Here is a 23,810-nt window from a genome sequence, read left to right on the forward strand (position 1 = left end):
AAGGAGGATCCTAGAACACACACAAAACAAATAAGGACAACAACTCGGGCATGAGTGCAGTGAAAAGCCCGAGTACTTAAAATACAAGTGAAAAATGCTTCAAATCGAGAACGAGAACAGACAATGAAATAACCACAGCAGCAACAACAACAACAAAAAAGTGTGAGCATAACCCAATCACATAAACTACGACTGGACGACATGGCACGCACAGAAAATACACCTTCATAAATGGTTACGTTCGGTTGGTGGAGACAAGAAATATATGAATGAATGAATGTGGGTATTATGAAAAGAAACAACAACAACGCCATAATAACAACAATGCCAATACATTAAGAAAGGAAGTAGCAGCTCATAAGAAGAGGCACTAACAAGGATTTTCCTTTTTTATAAACGGCCACAATAGTAGGGAGAGTACTCTAGCAAATGATGAGAATACTCTCTAGCTCTCATCTTTCAAGTATCCTCCACTTCCATACACACAGATTTAAAGATGGAAGAGTGTGCGCGCCATTGCTAATATTTTTCCATCATGAGAGACAGAGATAGCCTTGATTGTTTTTGTTGTAGCTACTCTCACTTGTTGGGTTTTTTACAATAACAAGAATATGCCTGCTCAAAGGCAATTGGTGTTGATGAGGGCTTCAAGGGCTCTTCTCTGTATACAGTTTGAGAAGAGTAAAGATGTGTGTGTATGTGTGTTGGTAAGTGGGCATGTAAGTTCTTACTGTCGTCATAATACACCAATGAGAGAGGGAGAGCCAGAGAGTGGTACTTATGGCTGAAAAGGATATGAGAGCCCACTTAACGAGCGCGCACACACACACACTCTCTCCCTGGCACATACACTAGCCCATGGGATTTCATAGTTGGTGAATGGGTTTTTTTCTTTTGGCCGGAGGTGAAAGTGGATTTGTTTGGGTTTTTCATCGTGTAGACTTGGCCGTCATATTGGGCATGGTGCTGTTGCTCTGCCCATAATAATGATGGTGGTGGTAGTTGGGAAATTCTATGTCAACACACGGAATTTTCAGCCAACCACCGGCAACGAACTGCTGAAATTTGGTTGGAATTATGTTGAGTTCTTGTTTACAAGTTAGTTGTCGATGACACTTCACATTGTAAGCATCAGTCAGCATCATAAAGTCGCGCGTCCTTAAAAACGAATCCGCTAAAATACCCATCAAAGTGAAAAACCCCATACCAAAAACCCGCTAACAAATAATTAAGGGAAATTTTTATAAAATTAAGGAAAATTTACTTAAAAACGGCAATTTGCCCCAAATACAAGTGTTAAACCAAAAAAGGAAAACAAAGGATATTTAATTAAACCAAAAGGATATTTTGTTGAAAAGGATAATACAAAGTGCATTAAGAAAACGCAAAAAAAACGCCAAAGTGAATACAACGCGTGTTGAAAAATAAACTTTATTTTAAAAACCGTTTACATACCGGCTTCAAAGTGGCTGAAAAAAGGAAACGTTCGCCCTCACCCTCTACGGGTCGCTGTTCTCCAACGCGACGCAAATCATGCGAATCATCCACATCTTCGGCAGATAATCAACATCAAAGCAACTCACCGGCGGCATCACCACACAAGGATTCTGATATATCGGTGTGTTCACCCGTGTCACCACAGCACCACAGAGAACGCCAGCCAAGATCACGATCCCGTTCCCCCTCGCCACCGCCACGTACATCAACACCCACGGCCAAAGTAAATAGTGCAAATAGCAATAAACAACGCGGTGAAAAAGAACGTGATCCCGCCAAGACAACCAGTACCACAACTGTGCCCACAAATTCAACAACTTTGGGCCAACACCAGGATCATTTAAGAATACCCACCGGAGCAACGGGTTTCAGTGGATTTCCTTCATTGCACAGCATGAGCAGTTTGATGGTACCATCAGCGGCAGCAGCTGCCGTGGCGGCGGCTCCATTTTTGCCCTGGTCACCAATGTTGCTGCCACCATGGGGCCATGCCCTATTGCCAGCTGCATTCTATCCGGCGGCTTTGCGTAATGCTCTACCAGGGTAAGGATTTCAACAGTAATGATATTTGTTAGAAAAAGATTGAAATGGGGAAAGAAATGGGGGGTTTGGGAAAAGGTTATATTGGTTATTAAGGAATTCAGAGGGGGCACTGATAAGAAGAATCCTGATGACCTATAAATACATTTAAATAAAATAAATTGTCAAGGTAGGTCAGGACGGCACCCATTATAGGAGGATCCAACATTATCTAAAGGCTTGAAGAGTTGGTCCGGACCAATTGATCAAGCATTAAATGTGACGCAAGAGGGTCTGCTCAAATGAGATTCTTCACTTTTTATCTTAAAATAAAAATATAAGGTATTCGGACCTTTCAGGATTGGAAGACAAAATGTATTTTTCTTACGACTTTAAGAAAACTTGGCTTTTACTTCAACATACGTCTTTCCCTTGAAGACAGTTAAGGCATATATGATAGGTAGAATATATAAAATGACTAATAAAACTGCGTCATATTTCTGATTTGCTTAGGAGAGGCTATTCGGACCTTTCTATATCAAGAAATAGGAATTTCTATATCCTATATCATATTCAATATATCTCAAGTTCAATTTTTATACGATTCGTAAGAGATCTGGCATTGCGGGTTCTTAATGATAAGGGAGTTCCATAATTAGCCTCGACCATTGGTTAGCTGTCTCTTTTAGAGCTTTTTGGTATTGTTCCTACTTTCAGCTAGGAATAACCACACACCAGAATTCGAGTAAGCTAATGTGGACTTTTTCATCATAGCAAGCCACAGTGGTGCCAAAGGTTTGCACGCCCGTCTTGCTTACAACAGATCGTTGGTCCTTGTAGAGCTTTTAGAACCCTATTGTTTGTCAACTGATGTCATTCGGATGCCTAAACATTTTCTTTAAAAATAATTGGGACAAATTTTTGAAATAATATTTAATTTTTGAAATAATTACACTATAACGTTTATGTTCACGATACGTTTCCAATAATTCCCCTCAGTTGAGCATCTTGTCTATATTAATCATACCTGACTTCAGCTTAAAGTGGTTTATCCTTCAACAAGTCCATTTCTAAACAGATCATCATCATGTTCTTTCCGAAATTCCCAATTTTTATACAAATCATATTGGGAATTTTTCCCAAAATTTCCGCAGATAACTCTTGCGTTCACGTTACGTATACTTTCATCAAATTTCAATACAAACATATTTAAAATCGAGAGGGTGACTTACCTTACCCACAACTTTAATAAAATCGCTCACAAGTCTTTTGATATTTCCCCCGCACAAGTTCGGCATGTAAATCCCAAGATTTTTGGAGAATTGAGAGAATTTTTTTAAATAATAGTTTGTAGACCTAACCTTTATATTCACGTTACGTTTCCAATAATTCACTTCAGTTGGGCGTCTTGTCAATATTAATCATACCTGCCTTTCAGTTTAATGTGGTTTATCCATCAACAAGTCCATTTCCACACAGATCATCTTGTCCTATCCGAAGTTCCCAATTTTAATAAAATTAAAATGGGAATTTTTCTCAAAATTTCCACCGTCAACTCTAACGTTTACATTACGTATAGTTTCCTATTATTTCAATAAAAAATCATGAAATTTGTTCTTTTGCTCCAATTTCAAATCAAAAAGGTGTCAAGTCCTTTCATATTTCCCCCGCACAAGTTCGGCAAGTAAATCCCCAGATTTGGTGGAAATCTCATGGGGAAATTTTTGCGGCAATTTCCCCGTCGTTTTATTGTGATAAACCCAGAGAAATTGCAATTTCCCCCTTAATCTAAGGGATTCACAAGTTAATAACCCAGGAAGATTATTGATTTTTTTCTTCCCTAGCATAAAAAACTGTTAGGAAATTTTCATAGGTGAGCTAGGAAAATCCATTAGAAACCTTCTTTAATTTCTAACATGTGTTGGCCAGACATCCACGGCAACATCAAGTCTGAGGTGGAAAACTCAGGGGATTCCTTTGGAAAAATTAAGAAAATACCAACAAAAAGGAATTTCCTGTCCTAGCTCTAGCTCTCTCTTTCTCCATAGATTTTCCTGTTGAGCCGCCACAAGACACAGGATATTGATCCTGCACACGGTAAATACCAAATTGCCAAGTTGATGTTCAACAATCATTTAAGGTGTTACATTTGTATGTGTGTGTGCAAGCAACTAAGTAGGTGGCCGGCCGACCTGTCTAAGGCGTGGGAATTTTTGTTTAAATTGCGAAAATCATTTGGTTTTTTCTAGGGGAAATTGTTCTCAAACCGGAAAACCCAATTTTACTCAATCACATGTGTTTTGTATTAACAACACTTTTGTGGTTTTACTAAATTATCGGACAGACAGAGTAAAAATCACGGTAATAAACAGGTAGAAAAATGTTGTCTTTGAAGCGTGCCTATTCCGTAAATTAAACTAAGGTTTAGCCAAGGCTTTGCGTTAATTGTTGATGGTATTAAATTAAGAAAAATCAAATTTCCTTGTGGGATTAACCAACAATAGTTTAACTTTGAGGTTTTAAGATTGACTCAATTTAAAATGCAACTGGGCTAGGTTAGTAGGACATGGATAATATTATCTGGAGGTGCGAAGGCACAAAAAATGTGTGAATAATCCATGGGATTTAAGATAGCAAATAAAATAATCTTTAACACATTTTTAAATAAACAAAAAATTGTGGGAGAATTTGGGAAAATGAGAAGCAGAAGAACACGGCCGAGAACTCAGAAGAACTCAGTTCTCTACTTTACGTAAATAACAGTCATGTAAACTTATCTTTTCGTTCTTTCAGTTTGATCACTGCCTTCTTCTTCAAATCATTTGTGGGAAAATGCAAATTCCCTTACTTTACATCAATTTTCCCCATCACTTTAAAAATTCCCCATGCTTACCTGCTTCAAAGGATTTCCCTAACACACAAAGCTACCTGTAACCTTTCTTCCATCATAAAAAAATTAACTTTTCCCTAATAGGCTCATAAATTCAACTAACCAACATTTTATGATATCTAATAAAAGTAATCCTTACAATTAAAATTTTAATAATTTTTTCCTATCTCTCTTCTCCCATTTCAGCCTCTTTGATGCCAAGGTACCCTCTTCGCAAAGATCTTCCGGTTTCCACATATCGGATATACTGAATTTAGAACAATCAGCTGAGCTAAAAAATGGTCTAGTCCATCATCATCACCAACAACAACAGCATGCCACTGATATTTCTGTCCCGCCCTCTACCGATGCCAATAGCAATCATTTAACAAATGTCGCCACTACATTACCACCCACAACCTCCAATGATTCAACATTGGGAGATCATCATAATGCTCACATAGCTTCGGCCCAAACCCACAATCCATTGGCACAACATAGTGGGGATGCTGCAACATCCGCTGCCGCCGCTGCTGCAGTTTCTCAAGCCCAGGCGGCTGCCCATCTTTTGGCTAGTCATCATAATGCCGCTGCAGCCGTGGCCGCAGCTGGACAATATTTACCCAAAGGTTTTCCAAATGGTTTCAATGATGAGATGTCGTCATATCATCACATGGCCCACACCATGTTGACGCATACGGGTCGTGCCGCATGGATGAAGGAGAATGAATTGTATGGTAAGTTGAAAGACAGAAAATGTTTAGTTTTATTTTTTGAATTGAGGAAATTAGTAGAAATCCATCTGTGATAGACTTTAGTTGTACATTAAGTTGGGAGTAATTCAAAGAAATATGATCCAAATGATCCAAAAGGAAATACATGATTACAAATCCATCTCTGATAACATGAACTGTACGTTACGTTGGTAGTAATTCAAAGTAAAATGACCCAAAAAGAAACGTAATAGCCTTCTATGAGGTCAAGCTGTTCATTGTAACAAAACCTGATCTGATTTAGAAGAATAAAATTCTCTGATATTCATTGTAACAAAACCTGAAGCTGAATTCTGTTTCTATGAAAATGTGAAATGAAAACTTTTATAAAGGGGAAAACTGCCAAATGAAAAAAATTATAAAGGAAATATTTTTCATTTCAAATTTTCATCGAACAAGAATGCAGCCCCCTGAACTAATTTGGAGAAATGAAGAGTTTCTTCTCTCCCAAAACCTAAGACTTTCTTTTCTTCCATGTATGACTTCTGCAGTCATGTGTTTGCTCTTGTCACAACTTCCACGTTACGTTTTGAGTATCTCAAAGGAGTACGACCCAAGAGATTTCACGTTGGTCGTCATATATAAAGCTTTCACTTTTTTTATAAAATTCCCTGATAATTTTGGTTCATATAAAGTAAGCGAACTTGGTGAAAAAAATTAAATCGGATCATTTGAAAATGGATATGCAAGGTTAGGTGCCATTTAACTAATAACCCCAAAAAAATAGCTCTCACAAGAATTTCCATTTCATTCCTGGCAATAATCTCTAGGACTTACGTTGGGCGCCATTTATGACTTATAGCTTTCCTCCAGAAATTTCTAATACTCCATTAAGGACAATTGCCCATGGGATTTCCCATTTAATTATTTCCATTTCCCGATATATTCCTTGTGTTTTTGTTTAGCTTCATTCTATATCCTTATTGCTATTTTCAAGTGTGATTAATGCCTCGTATCCTTGGTAACACAACAAAAAAACTGGCTAATTTTGTTTTATCCAATTAATAAATAACTTAATAACAACAGCAGCAACAACAACAAAAATCCAAACATTTAGCCTGTTTGGGGTTAATAACTTGCTTCATTGACTGCAGTTATTCGCCGGCTATCAAACAGCTGTAGAAATTCCCATGTTGTTGAGATCCTTCCGCAACTGTAAGGAAGTGCGTGCCAAAAAACGAACAAACTAAATTGTATGCCAACTAATACAAAACTCTAACAAAATAATCCTCAAGTGTGAAGCACCCATCAGACAACAGGAAGGACTATTAGTCAAGATTAAAAAAACAACAACGGCAGACAAATGTGAATCCTAAACAGGGCAAATTAAGGGGTGGTTATTAATAAAAATAATAAACAAAACACTAACTACCAAAAAAACGAACGTTACAAAAAACATCTGCCTTTTTGCCAAAAACAACTAAAACTAAAGTCAGACAGGGGTATGGTTGGCCCATTCATCTCAAGTGAATAGGTTCATCAAGAATTCTTGTTGAGGAAGAGAACATGAAACATGTCCACAAATAACTTTTTAACTTACAATTAATGACAAGGCAAAATTATGACTTCCATAATTCTCTTCCACTCTCTTCTTCTTCTCTCAAATGATGAACAAATAAAGTGGAAAATTGGATCTTAATTTTTACAATTATAACAAACACCTTGGCAAGATCAATTGGAATACATGAGACAGACACACCCCATGACATGGCAGCATACTTCCCAATAAAAACAACAACAAAAGCAGAAACAAAACCTCAATTCATGGTTATTTACATAGACAACAAATTTAACAGGATAATATCACAGTGATAAAACATAGACCTTTATAACTCAAATAGAGAGCAGGGGGAAAGTAATACCCAACTACATGTGAGGGTTGTTTTTGTCTTTCCCTTCCAGGGCACAAAAGTCACACCATCAATCTTTGTTAAACAAAGCCCTTAGACAAACCTCAGAGAGAAAATCGAATCTCAATTAATCCTTAGACATTTAATAATAATATATGACTGCCACTGCCAAACTCTTCCGCCAGACATCTCCCTTGTTCGTTCATTCATTCATTTACCCACTCGGTTTTAGCAGGAACTAAACTAACTACCTGGCTGGCCGACTGAAAAATTCATTCATAAATTGAATTCAATAACTCTACGGGTGTTCCGATACACAAAAAGAGCCAATTGTTTCATTCCCAGTTAACTATGATGCCATTAAACGGCAATTGTTACTTCCTCCGGCTCTCTGAATGAATGACGTAGTGACTGACGACCTTCATTGCCAGTGCTAAGGGTGGGTTATTTACATCAATTTTCCCCTGTTCTAGCAACTATCACTGTCTCACAGGGTTTCCGCCTGTATTCTCGCCATATCGCACATGGCTGTACTTCTGTGGTTTGTTGTTGTTGTTGTTTTTATTTTTCGTTAGAAATCAAAAGCCAACAAAAAATGACAATAGAAAACCTCAAATAGAGGTGTGATCTAATGGACCATCCTTCCGGTTTGTAATATTGGTTTTGTTTGGGGGTAGTGGCATTTAGAACAGCAAAAACAGGAGGCAATTGTCCTTTTTGTAACAATAATTTCATTGCAAAATAAAATTACAAATATTTTCCCTATCACAGTGACTCATGTCCATAGAAATCTCCGATTTCAAGACAAGAGCATTGTTGAATGCTTTTACCTACAGAGACATTTCTTCATTGTCTTCCTTTTAAAGTCAAAAATTTTAATAGGTTTCCTCACGAAAAGCTCTTAAATTTAAGAGAACTTCGTATTTTACAGCTTTCTCCCTTCATTTCAACTTTTCCTTTTTTCCCAACAATTTTTAATTTACAATCAAAGACTACTCAGCATTGGTCGCCAAATGCTTATTACGGTATCGTCGTTCTTAACTTCAATGTGTATTATCTTCCCCCAAACTTTCCACACCTAATTTCATGATCATATATTACTCCACATTGGGCGCCATATGGAAATTATTTCTATTTGAAAATATAATCCGTCTGTCTCTTCCTTCATGGCCCCCAAATTCATTGAAGCAACACTAACTGAAGATCATGTAGTAACCCACATTGGGCTCCATTTGCAAATTCATTCCAGTTAAGGCTTTTTATTTATTTATTTTTTGTTCCTTTTTAATCCTTACTAACCTAATTTTCTTTTCCTTCCAGGTGTTCAACAACCCGCCAGTCCGGATAGTACATCGCCCGTCAATTCCGAAGTCTCCTACACCTACATTGGTTCAAACTGCCAAACATCACCCGCCCTATCGGGTGATTATAAAACCTACAGTCGTTCCGCCGATAGTGATGCCTTGTCTGTGGGTGGCGGTGATAGTTCAAATCTTCATCACCTGCAGCATGCAGCCAATGGTCATTCCCTCAAGACCTCCGCCAATAACAATGATAACAGTGCCGGTGGCAACTCATCCAACCCACACGATGACAGTCTCATTGAAGATGGCATTGAAGAAGAAATCGATGATGAAAATGATCAGGATGGCAGCAATACTGGTTCCGGGGCAGATGGTATGCCTGGCAAGAAACGTAAACGTCGTGTTCTCTTCACCAAAGCCCAAACATTTGAATTGGAAAGACGTTTTAGGCAACAACGTTATCTTTCCGCCCCCGAACGGGAACATTTAGCCAGTCTCATACGCCTGACACCAACACAAGTGAAAATTTGGTTCCAAAATCATCGTTACAAGACCAAACGTGCCCAAAGTGAAAAAGGAGTCTATGATCAACATCCTGCCCTACATGGACATCCTCATCATCCCTCGGCCTTGCCTTCGCCTCGTCGTGTGGCAGTGCCCGTTTTGGTGCGTAACGGCAAACCATGCCTCAGTGATGGTACCAAATTGCCTCAGGACTGTGTTACCGCCCAAATGCAAAATGCCGCCGCAGCTCATCACCTAGTGCTGGCCAATGGTGCTGCCTATCAACATGCAGCAGCGGCGGCCGCTGCTGGTATGCATGCTGCCCATGCCCACCAGAGGGCCTGGTGGCACTAAATACCGCCAGCCCCTAAACTTAAGTTAATAGTGGAAATTATAGGCTAATTATCGTTGAAAACATGAGAAGCAACTGAGTTGAACTGGAAAAAATGCTGCTGGGTGGCCATTTTGTCGTCAACGCCAAAACTCAAAAACACGCATTTGATTTAGGGCCACGCGTTAACACAAACCGCAAGTAATGAATTTGAAAAATTCTTAACACTTGGGTATAGGAAAACCAAAATAAGCAATAAGAAGCGCCATCTAGAAGCGACTCGAATAACCATTGGACAATAACCAACAAAAACAAACTTCATATTGGCATTTTTTACAAAAAAAAAAAACAAAACATTAGCAAGAAAGCCACAGTGAAGGCACAAAAGATCCCCAGGGCACAATTGGTGTACCCGCAAAAAATTATCCACTTTTCGAAAATTCCCCCCTCCCTTGAAATTGTAAATATTTAGTAAAACACATTCCCTCGTTCTTTTCTCCCTTAGAAATAACCACAAAAAACTTTTATTAAAGTTTAAAAAACTGTAAATGTTTCCTTAAATTTAAAAACAAAACTAAAACTGTAAATAACTAAAATTAAAAAAAATTAAGAAATCATTTAGTTTTTTCCTTGAAATCCTTTTAATTTTGTATCCTCCCTCCTATTTCCCTTTTTTGTTTCTTTTTATTTTAGTTTTAAGCGACTCTTTTTGGAATTTATAGATTTTAGAAACGCAAAGCCCCATTGAAAAATGAATTGTGTAATATTTTATTGTAATATAATAATTTTAGTTATAAATATATAGGAAAAACAATAAATCTTTAATAAGAAAATGTTAATTAATTTAGTTAATAAATAAAAATAAAAACAATTATTAAAAAAAAATATTTTATGTTTTTTTATTGCAAAAGATATTCGAAATAGACAATAGGTTAAAGGATGCGCATGCATCCAATGTAGTTGGTGACTGCTTCAATTGGAGACCGTTGGTTTATTGTGTTCATTCTGGGTAATTTTTAAGATGTTGAAATGAAGTTGGAGAAGAAGAAGTTTCCGGAGTATTGGTTTGTGCTGAAAATATATAGATAGAAAGAAGCTAATTAAACAGTGGCAGCATTAACAAGTGATCAAAGGCTATAGTCGGGACGAGGCCTACTATGTGATACCCTACACCACTACCCCTGTGCCTAAGATTTTCACTGCTAAACATTTCTTTTGCGGAATATTATCTGACTGCCACCAAAGTCAATATGCTCTTTCCTCTCTGGGACCCCCATTAACCAACAAAATTCCCTTGCGATCCGATCAAAATTGCGTACAGGTCGTGATAACAACAAGTAAAAAAGTATCAGTCGGCTTTGCCGACAGAGATTACCCTCAGCCTGTGTATATTGAAACAATTTTTCCCAAAATTGGGTTCAGTTGATTAGGATTAAAGATCAAACATTTTGCGGAGGAGATACTAAAAGGAATGGATCGAAATTGATCGTTATGGAAGTGGATATCCAGCCACAACATATGGTGCCATAGGATGTTTTTACACTCTTCGGGCTGTTTGCTCAAGAAGTATAGACTTGCCCCTAAAAAAACTTTTACCATCGTAATTGAGGCAGCGAATGCAAGTTGCTTCAACAAAAATCAAAGTGATTCGATATTAGGTCTTAAAGTGAACTTATCCGAAATTTTGTGTGGGAGGTACCCGATGGAGTGGACAAATATAGTCCATATTTGAACCTGATCTATATCTAGTAGATATATTAGGATGTGTAAAGTATAGACCAATTCGGCCACTCCCTTCAAGAGTTACCGTACGAACAATTTTTCCGAACATTTTTGAACTTTTGGGGAGGTACCTGAAGGAGTGGACCGATATGGCTTATCTTCAAACTTAAAATATGTTTGGACAAAATATTACTAAGGCTATATTTTGGACCGAATCGGCAGATCCGTTCAAGAGTTATCTTGCGCTCCAACCACCTCACACGGTGTCATAGGGATTTTTTTTGTAACTTTCATGCTATTTTCCCAGGAAGTATGGACTTGCCCCTGATGAAACTTGTACCGTCGTATGGAGGGCAGTGAATACAAGTTGCTAAAACAAAAATCAAAGCGATTCGACAGATGGCCCTAAACTGAACTTTTCCGAAATTTTGTGTGGGAGGTACCCGAAGGAGTGGACCTATTGAGACCATATTGGAACCACATGTTACTCTGGTAGAAAGTTTACGCTATAAAAAGTATGGACCAAATCGGTCACTCCCTTCAAGAGTTATCGTGCGCACAAACTTTCCGAACATTTTCGAACTTTTGTGGGGGAGGTACCGGAAGGAGTGGACTGATGTAGCTCATCTTCGAACTTAAACTAAGTTTGGGCAAAATATTACGAAAGCCAAAATTTGAACCGAAATGGTTTATCCTTTCGAGAGTCATCGTGCGCTCCAGCCAGCAGGACAGACAGACGGACGGACGGACATGGCTAGATCGACTCCAAATTGTCTGAAACACATTTCGTCCAAACATACTTGGGTTCAAAAATCATTATTTCGATGAGGCATCCTTAGCCTAAAGGCTGAGGGTATAAAAAATGGAAAAATTGGATGCATTAACGACTATTGTGATAGCTCCATTGTTTGAACACCTTCGCCTACCTATTTTACATTAATGTAAAGGTGATATTTTCTTCATCCATTGACAGGCTTTGCCGTTGAAATACTCCCACTCGAAGCTGATATATTCCCATACGAATAAGACGTTGAATTTTCTCAACATAAGTTTTTTGCCCATTTCGATCCCTGAATATTATCCGACCATCACCAAACCTAGGACTTCTTCCTTTGTGGGACCCGCATCAACTCTCAAAATTTCGTGACGATCCGATCAGAATTGCGAATTGTAGCTTGATTTCAAAAAAAATTAAAAATGAGATGTGTTACCGACTATTGCGATATCTCGTTATTTGGTCATCTACGCCAACCTGCTTTGCATCATTATAAAGATGGGATTTTCTACTTTCATAGTCAGACTTTGCTTTCGGAAAGCATTCATCATTATAATTAAAATCGCAAAAATAAAAAGTTGGGTTTTATTTGCGACTATTTTGATATCTTCGTTGTTTGACCACCTACGACAACTTACTTTACGTCGCTAGAAAGGTGATATTTTCTAGTTTCATAGTCTTTTGACTTTTTCTCCAAATAATTTTTTTGCTCATTCCGTCCCCCAAATATCATCCGACCATCACCAAAATCAATAGGCTTCTCCCCAATCAAAACCCAAAATTTGGTGACGATCCGATCAAAATTGCGACCTGTATCGTGATTACAAGGTTAAGATTAACAGACGGACGGACACACATAGTCGGATCGACTCAGCTCGTCGAGACATTCATTTTGGTATATATGTATGGGTCTACGACCATTATTTCGATGCGTTACAAACTTTTTGGCCAAAAACAACTTATAATACCCTTCCCGCATAGTGGTGTAGGGTATAAAAATCGAAAAGTGGGATGTACACCAACCATCAATAGGCTTCTTTCTCTGTGAGACCTCCATCGACCCCCAAACTTTCATGAGGATCCGATAAAAATTCAGACCTGTAGTGTGATTGCACAAAAAATGGAAAAATGGATGCATTACCGGCTATTGCGATATCTCTGTTGTTTGACCACTTATGACAACCTACTTCACATCGTTGTAAAGGTGATATTTTCTACTTTCCTTACCAGGTTTTGCTTTCGGTATACCGCTTACAGAAGAGAGATGTTCGAATTGTTGGCCTTTTCTTTAAATAATTTTTTTTCACATTCCGACCCCTGAATAATATCCGACCATTACCAAAATCAATAGGTTTTTCCCTCTGTAGGACTCCCATTAACACCCAAAATTTCTTGACAATCCAATCAAAATTGCGACGTGTAGCGTGATTACAAAAAAATTAAAAAATGGAATGTATTACCGACTATTGCGATATCTTCGTTATTTGGCCACTTACGCCAACCTACTTTGCATAATTTACCAAACAAGAATGGAAATATGAAAGCAAATTATGGGAATGTAGGGAAAAATAGGAAAGTGATTTTTCATCTCATGAAAATCTTACATATTTTTTAAAAAATAATGGCTTTCGGATGGATATGTATATTATGTGAGGTACCTGTACAGTATGAAAAGAAATATTTGTTTCTTTGTAGTCAATACCACTGTCATCTCACTTTGTTGTTAGGGATTTCACTCTACAGCAGCGTCAGGCACCATACTTTTCTATTGCATACTTTACGGGGCGTCATTGTGTGAAAGCATGCTTTTTCAATGGCTTGAATTGTGTGTGTGGAGAGAGCAACGTTAAATGAGCGCACACGGGCGCCTAATTGCCTGACCTGGCTCTACAGCATGGCTGCTCTTCTTTGCAAAGACAGTATACTCAGCAATCCCACAGAGTTGTCTTTGCATCACTCATACATTCACACATTCATTTGATTTGTTTGTATTTCTCTGAGCGACGCTGCTCTACAGCAACTCGTAATAAGTCGTTCTAAGACAGAGTGAGGCAGAGAACATTTTTGGGTCTCTCTTGTGCTCTCAATGAGCGTAAATTTGTTGTTGTTCACAACGTGTTAGCATCTACACAGGCTGTGAGCGATAACAAATTTACGCTCACTTAGAGCACATTGGCTCTCTTGTGAGTCACAATGCCTCCTCCTGTTCTAAGATGATCCAAAAGGTTATTGGTTCCAAAAGCCATCTACGACGGAAAATATTACTAAGTTTGCCGATGTTGTACAATGTACCAATTGGTGGCCGGACAGATTCATCAACTAATAGATTAATTCATTTAGAGGCACCTCGAACTCATTCGTCTGTTAACTCGTTTTCCATTATATTACTAAGGTATGGAACCCAGCAAAGTTAAACGATATTGCGTATATCGTGCATTGCTTTTACGACCGCTTGTGACTATCGTCCGGTCCTTCCAATAGCGCCCATAAAAATGTACCTCCCAATTTTCGGTAATTTTAAGTTTTTGGCCTCATTAACGCACCGAAATAGCTGAATAGCCGAAATACCTGTTTAGTCTTCTTTGGGGCGTAAAACTTTCCACGTGAAATTTGTCAGTATAGGACCACGTTTTCATATAGCCCCACAGAACTATACCTCTCGGTTTACGGTATTTTGAAGGTAGTGGCCTCAATGTCCCACCGAAATTTGAAATAGTGAACGATTTTAACTACCTCGGAATCGTCACCAACAAAACAAACAACATCAGATTTAAGATGCAATGAAATACAATACTGCTCAACATTTGCCACTTTGGAGAAAGCAAGCAGTTCAAAAACTTAATAAATATTATTAGAGCACTGTATTCTCTTTCTTTACACTGGTATGGGTATGTATCGCTTTCCCAGATTGGGAGCAATATCCCTACAATATTTATATTATATATATATATATATATATATATATATATATATATATATATATATATATATAACCATTAAATATCCAATTTATCTCATCCATTTTCAACAATTCATTAATAATAATAATCATTATTTCACACCTGTCGCCTGAGCCTAAGGACCCACTGAAGGGCTCTCAAAAACAACAACAGAAAAAAAACAAGTAATCAAAGACTATAGTCGGACGGGACCGACCATGTGATAAACTACACCACTACCCCTGGAAATTAGCTTTCAGCAAATCAAAAACCATTTATGGCACAAATAAACTTATTGTAAGAAATAACTTTGTGCATTCTGCCACCTTATCACATCAAGCTTAAATAAGGGACAAAGGGGACTTCTCTCATATCAATGAGTACACCTCGATTCATATTTCCTGATATGGGGACCTACAGTTTATCGCCGAGTCCGAACGGCGTGCCCTAAGCGACCACTTGCAGCGAAGTTTTACATGACTGAAATACGCAGAAAATGTCGCCAACATTACTAGGGGTATTTTCCCACCGTTTGAAGTTACCTGGCCGGGAATCGATCAAAGGTGGCGTAATACCCCTTAGTAATGTTGACGACATTTCCTTAGTATTTCTGCCATGCACGACGTTCGGACTTGGCGGTAAATTGTTGTATGTATAAATCCCAAAATTATACACCAGGAGGAGGTCAGTGGGTGCCTTGACCTTCATCAAAATTAATATTAAAAAAAAAATTAACGGTAGCGACACCGAGTACATTGTGAAAAAACGTGGCGAAGCGACCCCATGCTACAATATATCGCACCTGTTCAACAAAAAGGTAGTAACTCAAACTTTTCTATATTTCAGTAGAGACGAAAACTGTTGGTACATATGTAAGTACTAGTATGAAAAGTGAAATACCGGTATTTTTGACAAAGGAATACCCAAAAAGATTTTTACAGTGTGTAGGGTAATTAATTTTTCTTTTTTCGGCATTTCTCTATAACGGCCTGTTTAAATTATGGAACACCTTCGCTTTACGGCCCTTTGTACCTCGTTATACGGCCCGAAGAAATCGTTAATTTACCGTTTTGCTATGAATTGTAAACAAACAAAAGCATATTAGGTATATCCGTGAATAACGGGTTTGAAAATTTGAATGAACGTGATATTGTCAATTTACTGAATTCAGAGAGTGAGCCGCTTACAGACGAAGAACTATTGCAATTGGAATCAGGACAGGAATTGATGACACAGAAAGGGTTACTCCTACACCAAAGGAGTTAACATCCAAACAGTTGACTGAAGCGCTTAAGCGAACTGGGGACACAAATTCTTCTTCAATTTGATCCCGACGAACAACGAAGTGCTGATGTTACATGAAACATAGAAAAAACAATTTTCTGCTACACTCAATTGCAAGAATAATATCAGAGAAATGTTAAACAACAGACACTGGACAAATTTTTGAAAGCTGTTCCACGAAAAACTTGACTTAAATTAAACTTATTACATATTTAAGATATTTTCATACACACTATATGAATTGTTTTGGTTTTTTGTTACTACATACATATCTACTTAATTTTCATGCTTTATTTGTTTTTATTGCTTTACCTATTGATTTTTATTAAAACCACGATGTAAAAGCCATATTTTTACTTCCACTGTGAATTCCAACCTTATTTTTACAATAAATCGGAACCGATCTCTTACTGTTAATATGGATTTGTATGAAATTTATTGCCTCGTTTTACGGCGTTTCGCTTTACGGCCGACATTTTGGGAACGTATCTATGCCGTATAAAGAGGTATGAGTGTACTACCCTTCTGTTGAACGGGTGCGATATGCATAAAAAATCCAATTGGACAATTAATACGCCTGGATTCCACGTAATTCGCAATAATGCACAAACTGGGAATTTCTCTGTCATGATAGAGACAATTATAGCATGGGAGGAAAATGTGGTTCTCTCCAGAAAACCCACTTTATACCAGGCAGTAGCCCCGTTATCTACCAAACTCATTGCAATTTGTATTAGTGGAAATGTCAGTCGTTCTTTTTTCATATGTAGGCTACTTTGGCGGTATATGCCCTCCAGAAATTAAAATATGGACCAAATATAAAATGTTTATATTTTTCATACAAAAGTAATGGTCCATTTCATCCGCTAAATAATATCAGATCATCATACAAAATTGTAGGCACCTTCTTCGACCTAAAGTCTTACCTCGTGCAAAATTTTGTGACTATTGAGTTATAATTGCGACCTCTAGCATGTTTATTATTACACTACTAACAAATAATTGGAAATATATAAGTCTGTAACTCTGTTATCTTATCACGTACACCAACACAATTGGCGTCAATAGCAAGGTCAAAAGTTTATATTCCAAGTATAGCTTACTTACCCGGAATATGTCTTCCAAGAATATATATATATATATATATATATATATATATATATATATATATATATATATATATGTATATATGTATATTAATAATTTTCACAATTTTCACACAAAAGTTGTGGTCCAACTTATTATCTGATCATCATCTCAAATTGCAAGCTTCTTCTTCGTCATATACCCTTACCTTATTTAAAATTTCGGACTATTATTCCGACATACAGAGCGGCATCCAAATTGTATAAATATTATGTTTTTGGTCCATTTCACCCGCTAAATATTTCACGATCATCTCCAATAAAAATAGGGATCTTATCTGGTCCGAACCCGACCTCCATACAAAATTTCGTGATGATCGGTCCATTATTACATTACAGTTTATAATGGACAGACGGACGAACACACATCTCAAAATCGCTTTATCTCGTCGAGATATGAAGATTGGTATACCACATTGGGAGTTTCCGACGAATATTTGGGGTGTTACATGAATTTTTACCAAAACAAACTTATAATACCCTTTCCACATAGTGGTGTAGGGTATAATAATTAAAATAGCTTTATCTAAAACTTACTTTTCGAAAAAATAAATAATTTTATCTTTTAAATTTTTAGTTATTTGCCTTGTAAGAAGTCGCAACCTTACTGATATTTTTAAAGTCTTTAATAGATCATACGTAAATGTCAACTTCTTCTGTTTTGCTTTCTTAACATTGCTGGAATATTAAAATATTACATGTTTATCGATATTTTGCTAAATTGTCATTTAAGTTTGTTGATATCGACTTTTCGATTTTTGTTGCAGGTTGGGACCACAGTGCAGCGGGTACTCATATTGGAAGGTAAACGATACCGCCTGATATTAAGTCTTTTAAAGAATTTTTCTACTGAAGTGGCTGTAACTTGGTATTTCGGATTCTTAGTGGGTAGAAAACTTCCACGCATCAATATAGGTTTATGTTTTGCCAAATACTCCATATGAAGGTACCTACCAATTTTACATATTTTAAAGATTTCCCAAATGTAATGACTGTAACATGGTATTTCGGATTTTGAATGTGTAGAACGCATCAATGTCTAATTCGAATCAAACCTTTAAATGAAACGATATTCTTCAGTTGGTATATTCCTTTTCTCTTAGGAATAAGCCTTGACGTGACGGAAAACAACTCGTTGTGGAGGGTAAAAAAAAACTTCAGCCAGGCAGAACTTAATGTCGTCCTTATTATTATTATTTTTATACCCTCCACCATAGGATGGGGGTATATTAAGTTTGTCACTACGTTTGTAACTACTCGAAATAATCATTGTAGACCCCACAGACTATATATATTCTTGATCAGCGTGCAATTCTACATCGATATAGCCATGTCCGTCCGTCTGTCCGTCTGTGGAAATCACTCTAGCGTCCGAACGGATTGACGTAGGTGGCTGAAATTTTGGGAAAATCTATTATTTGTACGTAGGATTTTTGGTATTGAAGGCGGGCTATGTAGGTCCACGCTTTCGTTTAGCCCCCATACAAACTGACGCGTGACGCGTCGTCGTTTTAAGGAATGTTTAAGATATTTGTCCCATTTTACCACCGAATTGGTTGTAACTTTGTATTTTGTGTCTCCAGAGGCCAAAAAACATTCCTATGGTATAGCCCCCATATAACGCCCCATATAAAGTACGCGTCATTTAAATATATTTTGAATGTATTAGTCCCATTTGACAACAGAATCGGTTGTAACTTTGTATTTTGTGTTTCCAGAGGCTAAGAAATATTTCTACCATAAAATGTTTATATAGGCCCACGTTTTGATATAGCTCCATAGGACGATATCTCCCGATTTTCGGTATTTTGAAGGGATTGACCTCATTATCACACCGAGATGGCTGAAATTTTGTATTTAGTCTTCGTTGGGGTATAGAACTTTCCCCCAGAAATTTGTAGGTATACGTGCACGCCATCATATAGCCCCCATAGAACGGTACCTTCCGATTTTCGGTATTTTGAAGGTTTTGGCCACATTAATCCACCGAAATGGCTGAAATTTGTGGTGGAGGGTATAAAAAGTTCGGCCCGACCGAACTTAACGCTTTTCCTTCTTATTTTAATCTAATCTAATTGGCTTTTTCTTCTGTAATAGAAAGGAAAAAAGAGTAATTGGTATATAGTCTTTGGGTAATGTGTAACTCGGCTTCCCTGTTTTGGAGATGTATGTATGTAGGTCACCTTTACCTCTTTCCATTGGACGACCAGGAGAGCATTGATTAGGGAATCTACAGCTGCCTCGACATCCTCGATTGTGTTTAAAGTCGTCAAAGTTCTGAGTTTACCTTATATTGGGATCTGTATTATTCCAAGTATAGGCATTTCAAAAGTATCATAATGTGATACGGAGTTGATAATTGCCAAGTCTTTATATCAGAGTCTCCTTCGTCGGTGAGAGTTACAAAGATTACTTCTCCCTATAATATGTTTTAAGAAGTTGATGTGTTACCCCTGTTACATATTCTTATGTTATTTTGTAAAATAAAGTTGTATATGGACTCGTCTCTGACATTAGTGTCACTGCTTCCCAAATGGAAGTGTTGAGCACATGCATAGAGTTTAGGTGCAGCCTATGCTCTCCAGCCAAAGACGGATTCCTCAGCCTAAATGTCTGACAAATAAATTGAAGAAGTTTCCAACATATAAATTCAAACGTGGCCGTTTCTTTAATTTAAATAACCAAAAATTGTAGATATTGCGAATAATCCGGAGGCTATTGTCAAGTAGTTTTACCATTCAAAACTCACAAATAACAGAAACACCAACGTTTTCTAACTGAGTTTTCATTGGGCAAAGGTTTTAAGTACCTGTGTTCGGGACAGACAATCTCACAAGTGCTTAAGGTTGTTGCTTGTCTTTCCAACTTTCCTGCGCTGCCTGCGATGATGAGTAATTGAAGTTAAAAAACAATTGAATTCAATTCACAATTTAAGTGCAAATATTCCAAACAACAACAACAATGGTAATGATGATGTTCATGAAAAACAGCCACAACCACATTAGGGGTAGAGGTGTGCTAGTTATTTTAGAGTCCCCCTGGCATTTACTTTGATGATGGGTTTCCCCATTAGAATGTTATGGTGTGTGTCTGTGTGCGTTTTCAGCACTTGTCATTCCATGCCCTGTTTCACTCGGCTGGCCTGCCTTGCATTACGTTACTTGATGACGCTGAAGTACCCAATGAGGCGAGGTGACACTTCAAAAATCACAAGAGTTTTGATTTGTATTACCACATAATTTGTCAAGAGTCTCAAGCATTTTGAAGCTTTGGTTTTTGTGTTTTATTGCGGCCACTTCTATTTGTACAACTCTTCTATTTTGCAGCCACTAACATTGGGTTGATGTGACTGCCAACGATGACGCAGCTGCCGTAAGTGTTCTATTATTGATTGCCCGCCTGCCTATTGGTTACAAGTGAATCGGTTGAAGAAGCGCCGTTGTCGTAGTTACTGTTATTAATTTTTATTTCCATTTTCCATAAAACATTGTTTTTCAATTAAAATGTTTCACAAAACGATCGCAGCTAATTGTGATTGATCGATTGTATTCGTACTTGATTGATACGCCAAAGTTCTTGAAAGTGGTTGACATACAAATTAAATGTTAAACAGTTTTACCGACGGCAAAATGTTATTTATAGGAGAGCCGTCGTTTAGTCTAAACGAAGTACATAACATTTACCTCCAGATTGAAATAATATTTTGTCACGGTAAGTTACTATTGGAAAATGTAGTAGGCAGTATAGGATATCCATATGCTGTACATAATCTCCTATTTTTTGCTGCGGTGTTCCCTATGGGATGTTCCCTAAAATGTTACAACTAAAATATTATAAATATAAGTACCGACGGTAATCGTGTCGTTTAGAGATTTACGTAGCGTCTATATCAAAAAATCATGAGCAACATACTGCTTTTAAAGCTACCATCGAAGCGGAAAAAGTAAACAGGCGATGAATTCTTGTCCAATAAAATTATGAAATGAAAAATACACATATACATAGATACATATGTACATTAGGGTTATGATATTTTGACATTTTTTCTCAAAAATGATTTCCTGTAGCAGGGATGAATGAACTTTTGCCTAATAATCACTACGCTATCGTTTATTCTATTGAAATATAAAAAAATTTCACGCACAATGTATGAAATGAAAAAAAAAAATTTTCAAAAATTATTTTTTGTTGCACGAATGAATAAATATAAGCCTACTAATAACTATAATAATGTTTATTTCATTCAAATATTGAAAAAGGTCATGCACAAACCACTTTGAAAAAATTTTAAATTTTTTGTTTTTTGTTAAAAAATTATATCTTTAAATAAAAGCGTTTACGACATTTTTACGATTCTCAGGATTGAAGAAAATTAGTGAGAAATAAATGTTATGTCAGTTTAATTATCTCATGTGGCTCTAAAGTTTATTTTCAATTGTATATCTGCTTACAGTGACTTCAAAAAATTGTCCATAATTTTCATAAATTCAAATTTTAAAATCATTTTGTGCGTGAGGTTTTTTCACCGAATCACCTTATATTTATGATTTTATGTAATCTTATGGCAAAACTCATCACGCTATGATACAGGGATATGAGGTTGTAAAAACTTCATAACCCTAATGTACATTAGAGCGACCCAAAAAAAATCTTTCAAAACCATTTAGTCCAAAAAAGAAAATTCTTTTAATTTTCGTCTGATAAAAAGACTCTTAAATGACTCACTAAAGACTCATAAACGATTATAAACATGACTCAAAAAAGATCATGAAGGGAATCTGGTAACTGATACAGTTAGCGTACTGAGGATCTGGAAGGAGCATTTCATGAAGCTCTTAGTATCGAATATGGGCGGCGATGAAGATACACCAGATACGCAAACGACGACGTTGAATGTCTTCCACCTAGCCAAAGCGAGGTCATGACAGCAATTAATCGGCTGAAAAACAATAAAGCAGCAGGAGCTGATGGGCTGCCCGCCGAACTGTTCAAGACCGGTGGCGAAATTAAAATTCTGATATTAAAATAAACAAATTCTATGAGATCATAAATAAATTTATGCTTGAATGTATTCCAACTATTAAAGTCACAAATTCTTATAAATTTCCATGGATTACTCCTGAGTTATCAACTATAAAAAATTCCAAAAATAAACTTTTTCGTAAATATAAAAAGTCAGGTTCTTCAATTGACTACGCCAATTATTCTGTAGCTAGGTCTAAGTATACGCTAGAATCTCGTAGATCATATAATGAGTACCTTAACAAGATTAAAGAAAATTTTAAGTCCAATCCTAAGTCCTTCTATGACTTTGTTAATTTAAAAAGAAAAACACCTTCTAAGCCCTCTTTATTGAAATTCAATAATCAAGAATTTACTAAAAACACAGATATTGCTGAATTTTTTGCTACAACTTATTCAAGTGCATCTTGCCAAATTAGAGATACATATCCTTATAAATTATCTCAGATTGATGAAATTTACATGCCTTTCTTACAATACCAAGACGTTTCCAAAAGTCTGCGATGTTTAAAACCCATTAAAAGTCCAGGTCCCGATGGAATACCTAGTTTAATTCTGAAGCATTGTTCAGTTGCATTGTCAACCCCTTTAACTCTATTGTTTAACTATTCCCTTAAATTCGGTCATTTCCCCGCAATATGGAAAAAGTCTTATATTGTACCTTTACATAAGTCAGGCAGTCTGACTAATGTATCCAATTATAGAGGAATTGCAAAATTAAGTGCAATTCCTAAATTGTTCGAAAAATTAATTACTTCTGTAATTTCCCATAAAATTCAACCCATGCTAAGTCCATATCAGCATGGTTTTCGTAGTGGTCTTTCGACCATAACAAACCTTATAGAATTCACATCGAATGTAATAAAAGGATTTGTTCGGCATAATCAAACTGACACAATATATACAGATTTCAGCAAAGCATTTGATAGGGTTAATCATAGGCTTTTGTTGTATAAATTAGATTATATGGGCTTTAATACTAATTTAGTAAGATGGATATCTTCTTATTTACAAAATAGATCACAAACAGTTTTGTTTGATAGATGTGTCTCAAAATCGATTGACGTGCCATCGGGTGTTCCGCAAGGAAGTCACCTCGGACCGGTTCTCTTTCTTTTATTTATAAATGACTTGCCAAACTCAATAATGCATTTTAGATTGCTAATGTACGCTGATGATGTCAAGCTATTCATTACTCATAAATCGGAAAAGCAAGCTGATCTTCTCCAGAGTGATTTAAATAGCCTTTTTCAATGGTGTAAAATCAACTGTATGG

General features: G+C 36.8%; 1 protein-coding gene across 2 annotated transcripts in view; it reads left to right on the forward strand.

Annotated features, from left to right (window-relative positions):
- Positions 1 to 10,221, forward strand: part of vnd (ventral nervous system defective) — a 74,363-nt gene extending 64,142 nt beyond the window's left edge. Inside the window, exons 1-3 of one of the 2 annotated variants that reach the window (XM_073974920.1) lie at positions 919 to 2,040; positions 5,093 to 5,622; positions 8,829 to 10,221. In XM_073974920.1, the coding sequence (XP_073831021.1) occupies positions 1,892 to 2,040; positions 5,093 to 5,622; positions 8,829 to 9,670 (1,521 nt within the window). In that variant the 5' untranslated portion in view covers positions 919 to 1,891 and the 3' untranslated portion in view covers positions 9,671 to 10,221. Of the gene's footprint in view, positions 1 to 918; positions 2,041 to 5,092; positions 5,623 to 8,828 lie in introns of those variants that run through there. The other variant, XM_073974919.1, reaches the window with a different exon arrangement.
- Positions 10,222 to 23,810: the final 13,589 nt, after the last annotated feature.

This window comes from Musca autumnalis, unplaced genomic scaffold (assembly GCF_047663935.1).
Source record: "Musca autumnalis isolate F117 unplaced genomic scaffold, ASM4766393v1 scaffold_3, whole genome shotgun sequence".
Lineage (NCBI taxonomy): Eukaryota > Metazoa > Arthropoda > Insecta > Diptera > Muscidae > Musca > Musca autumnalis.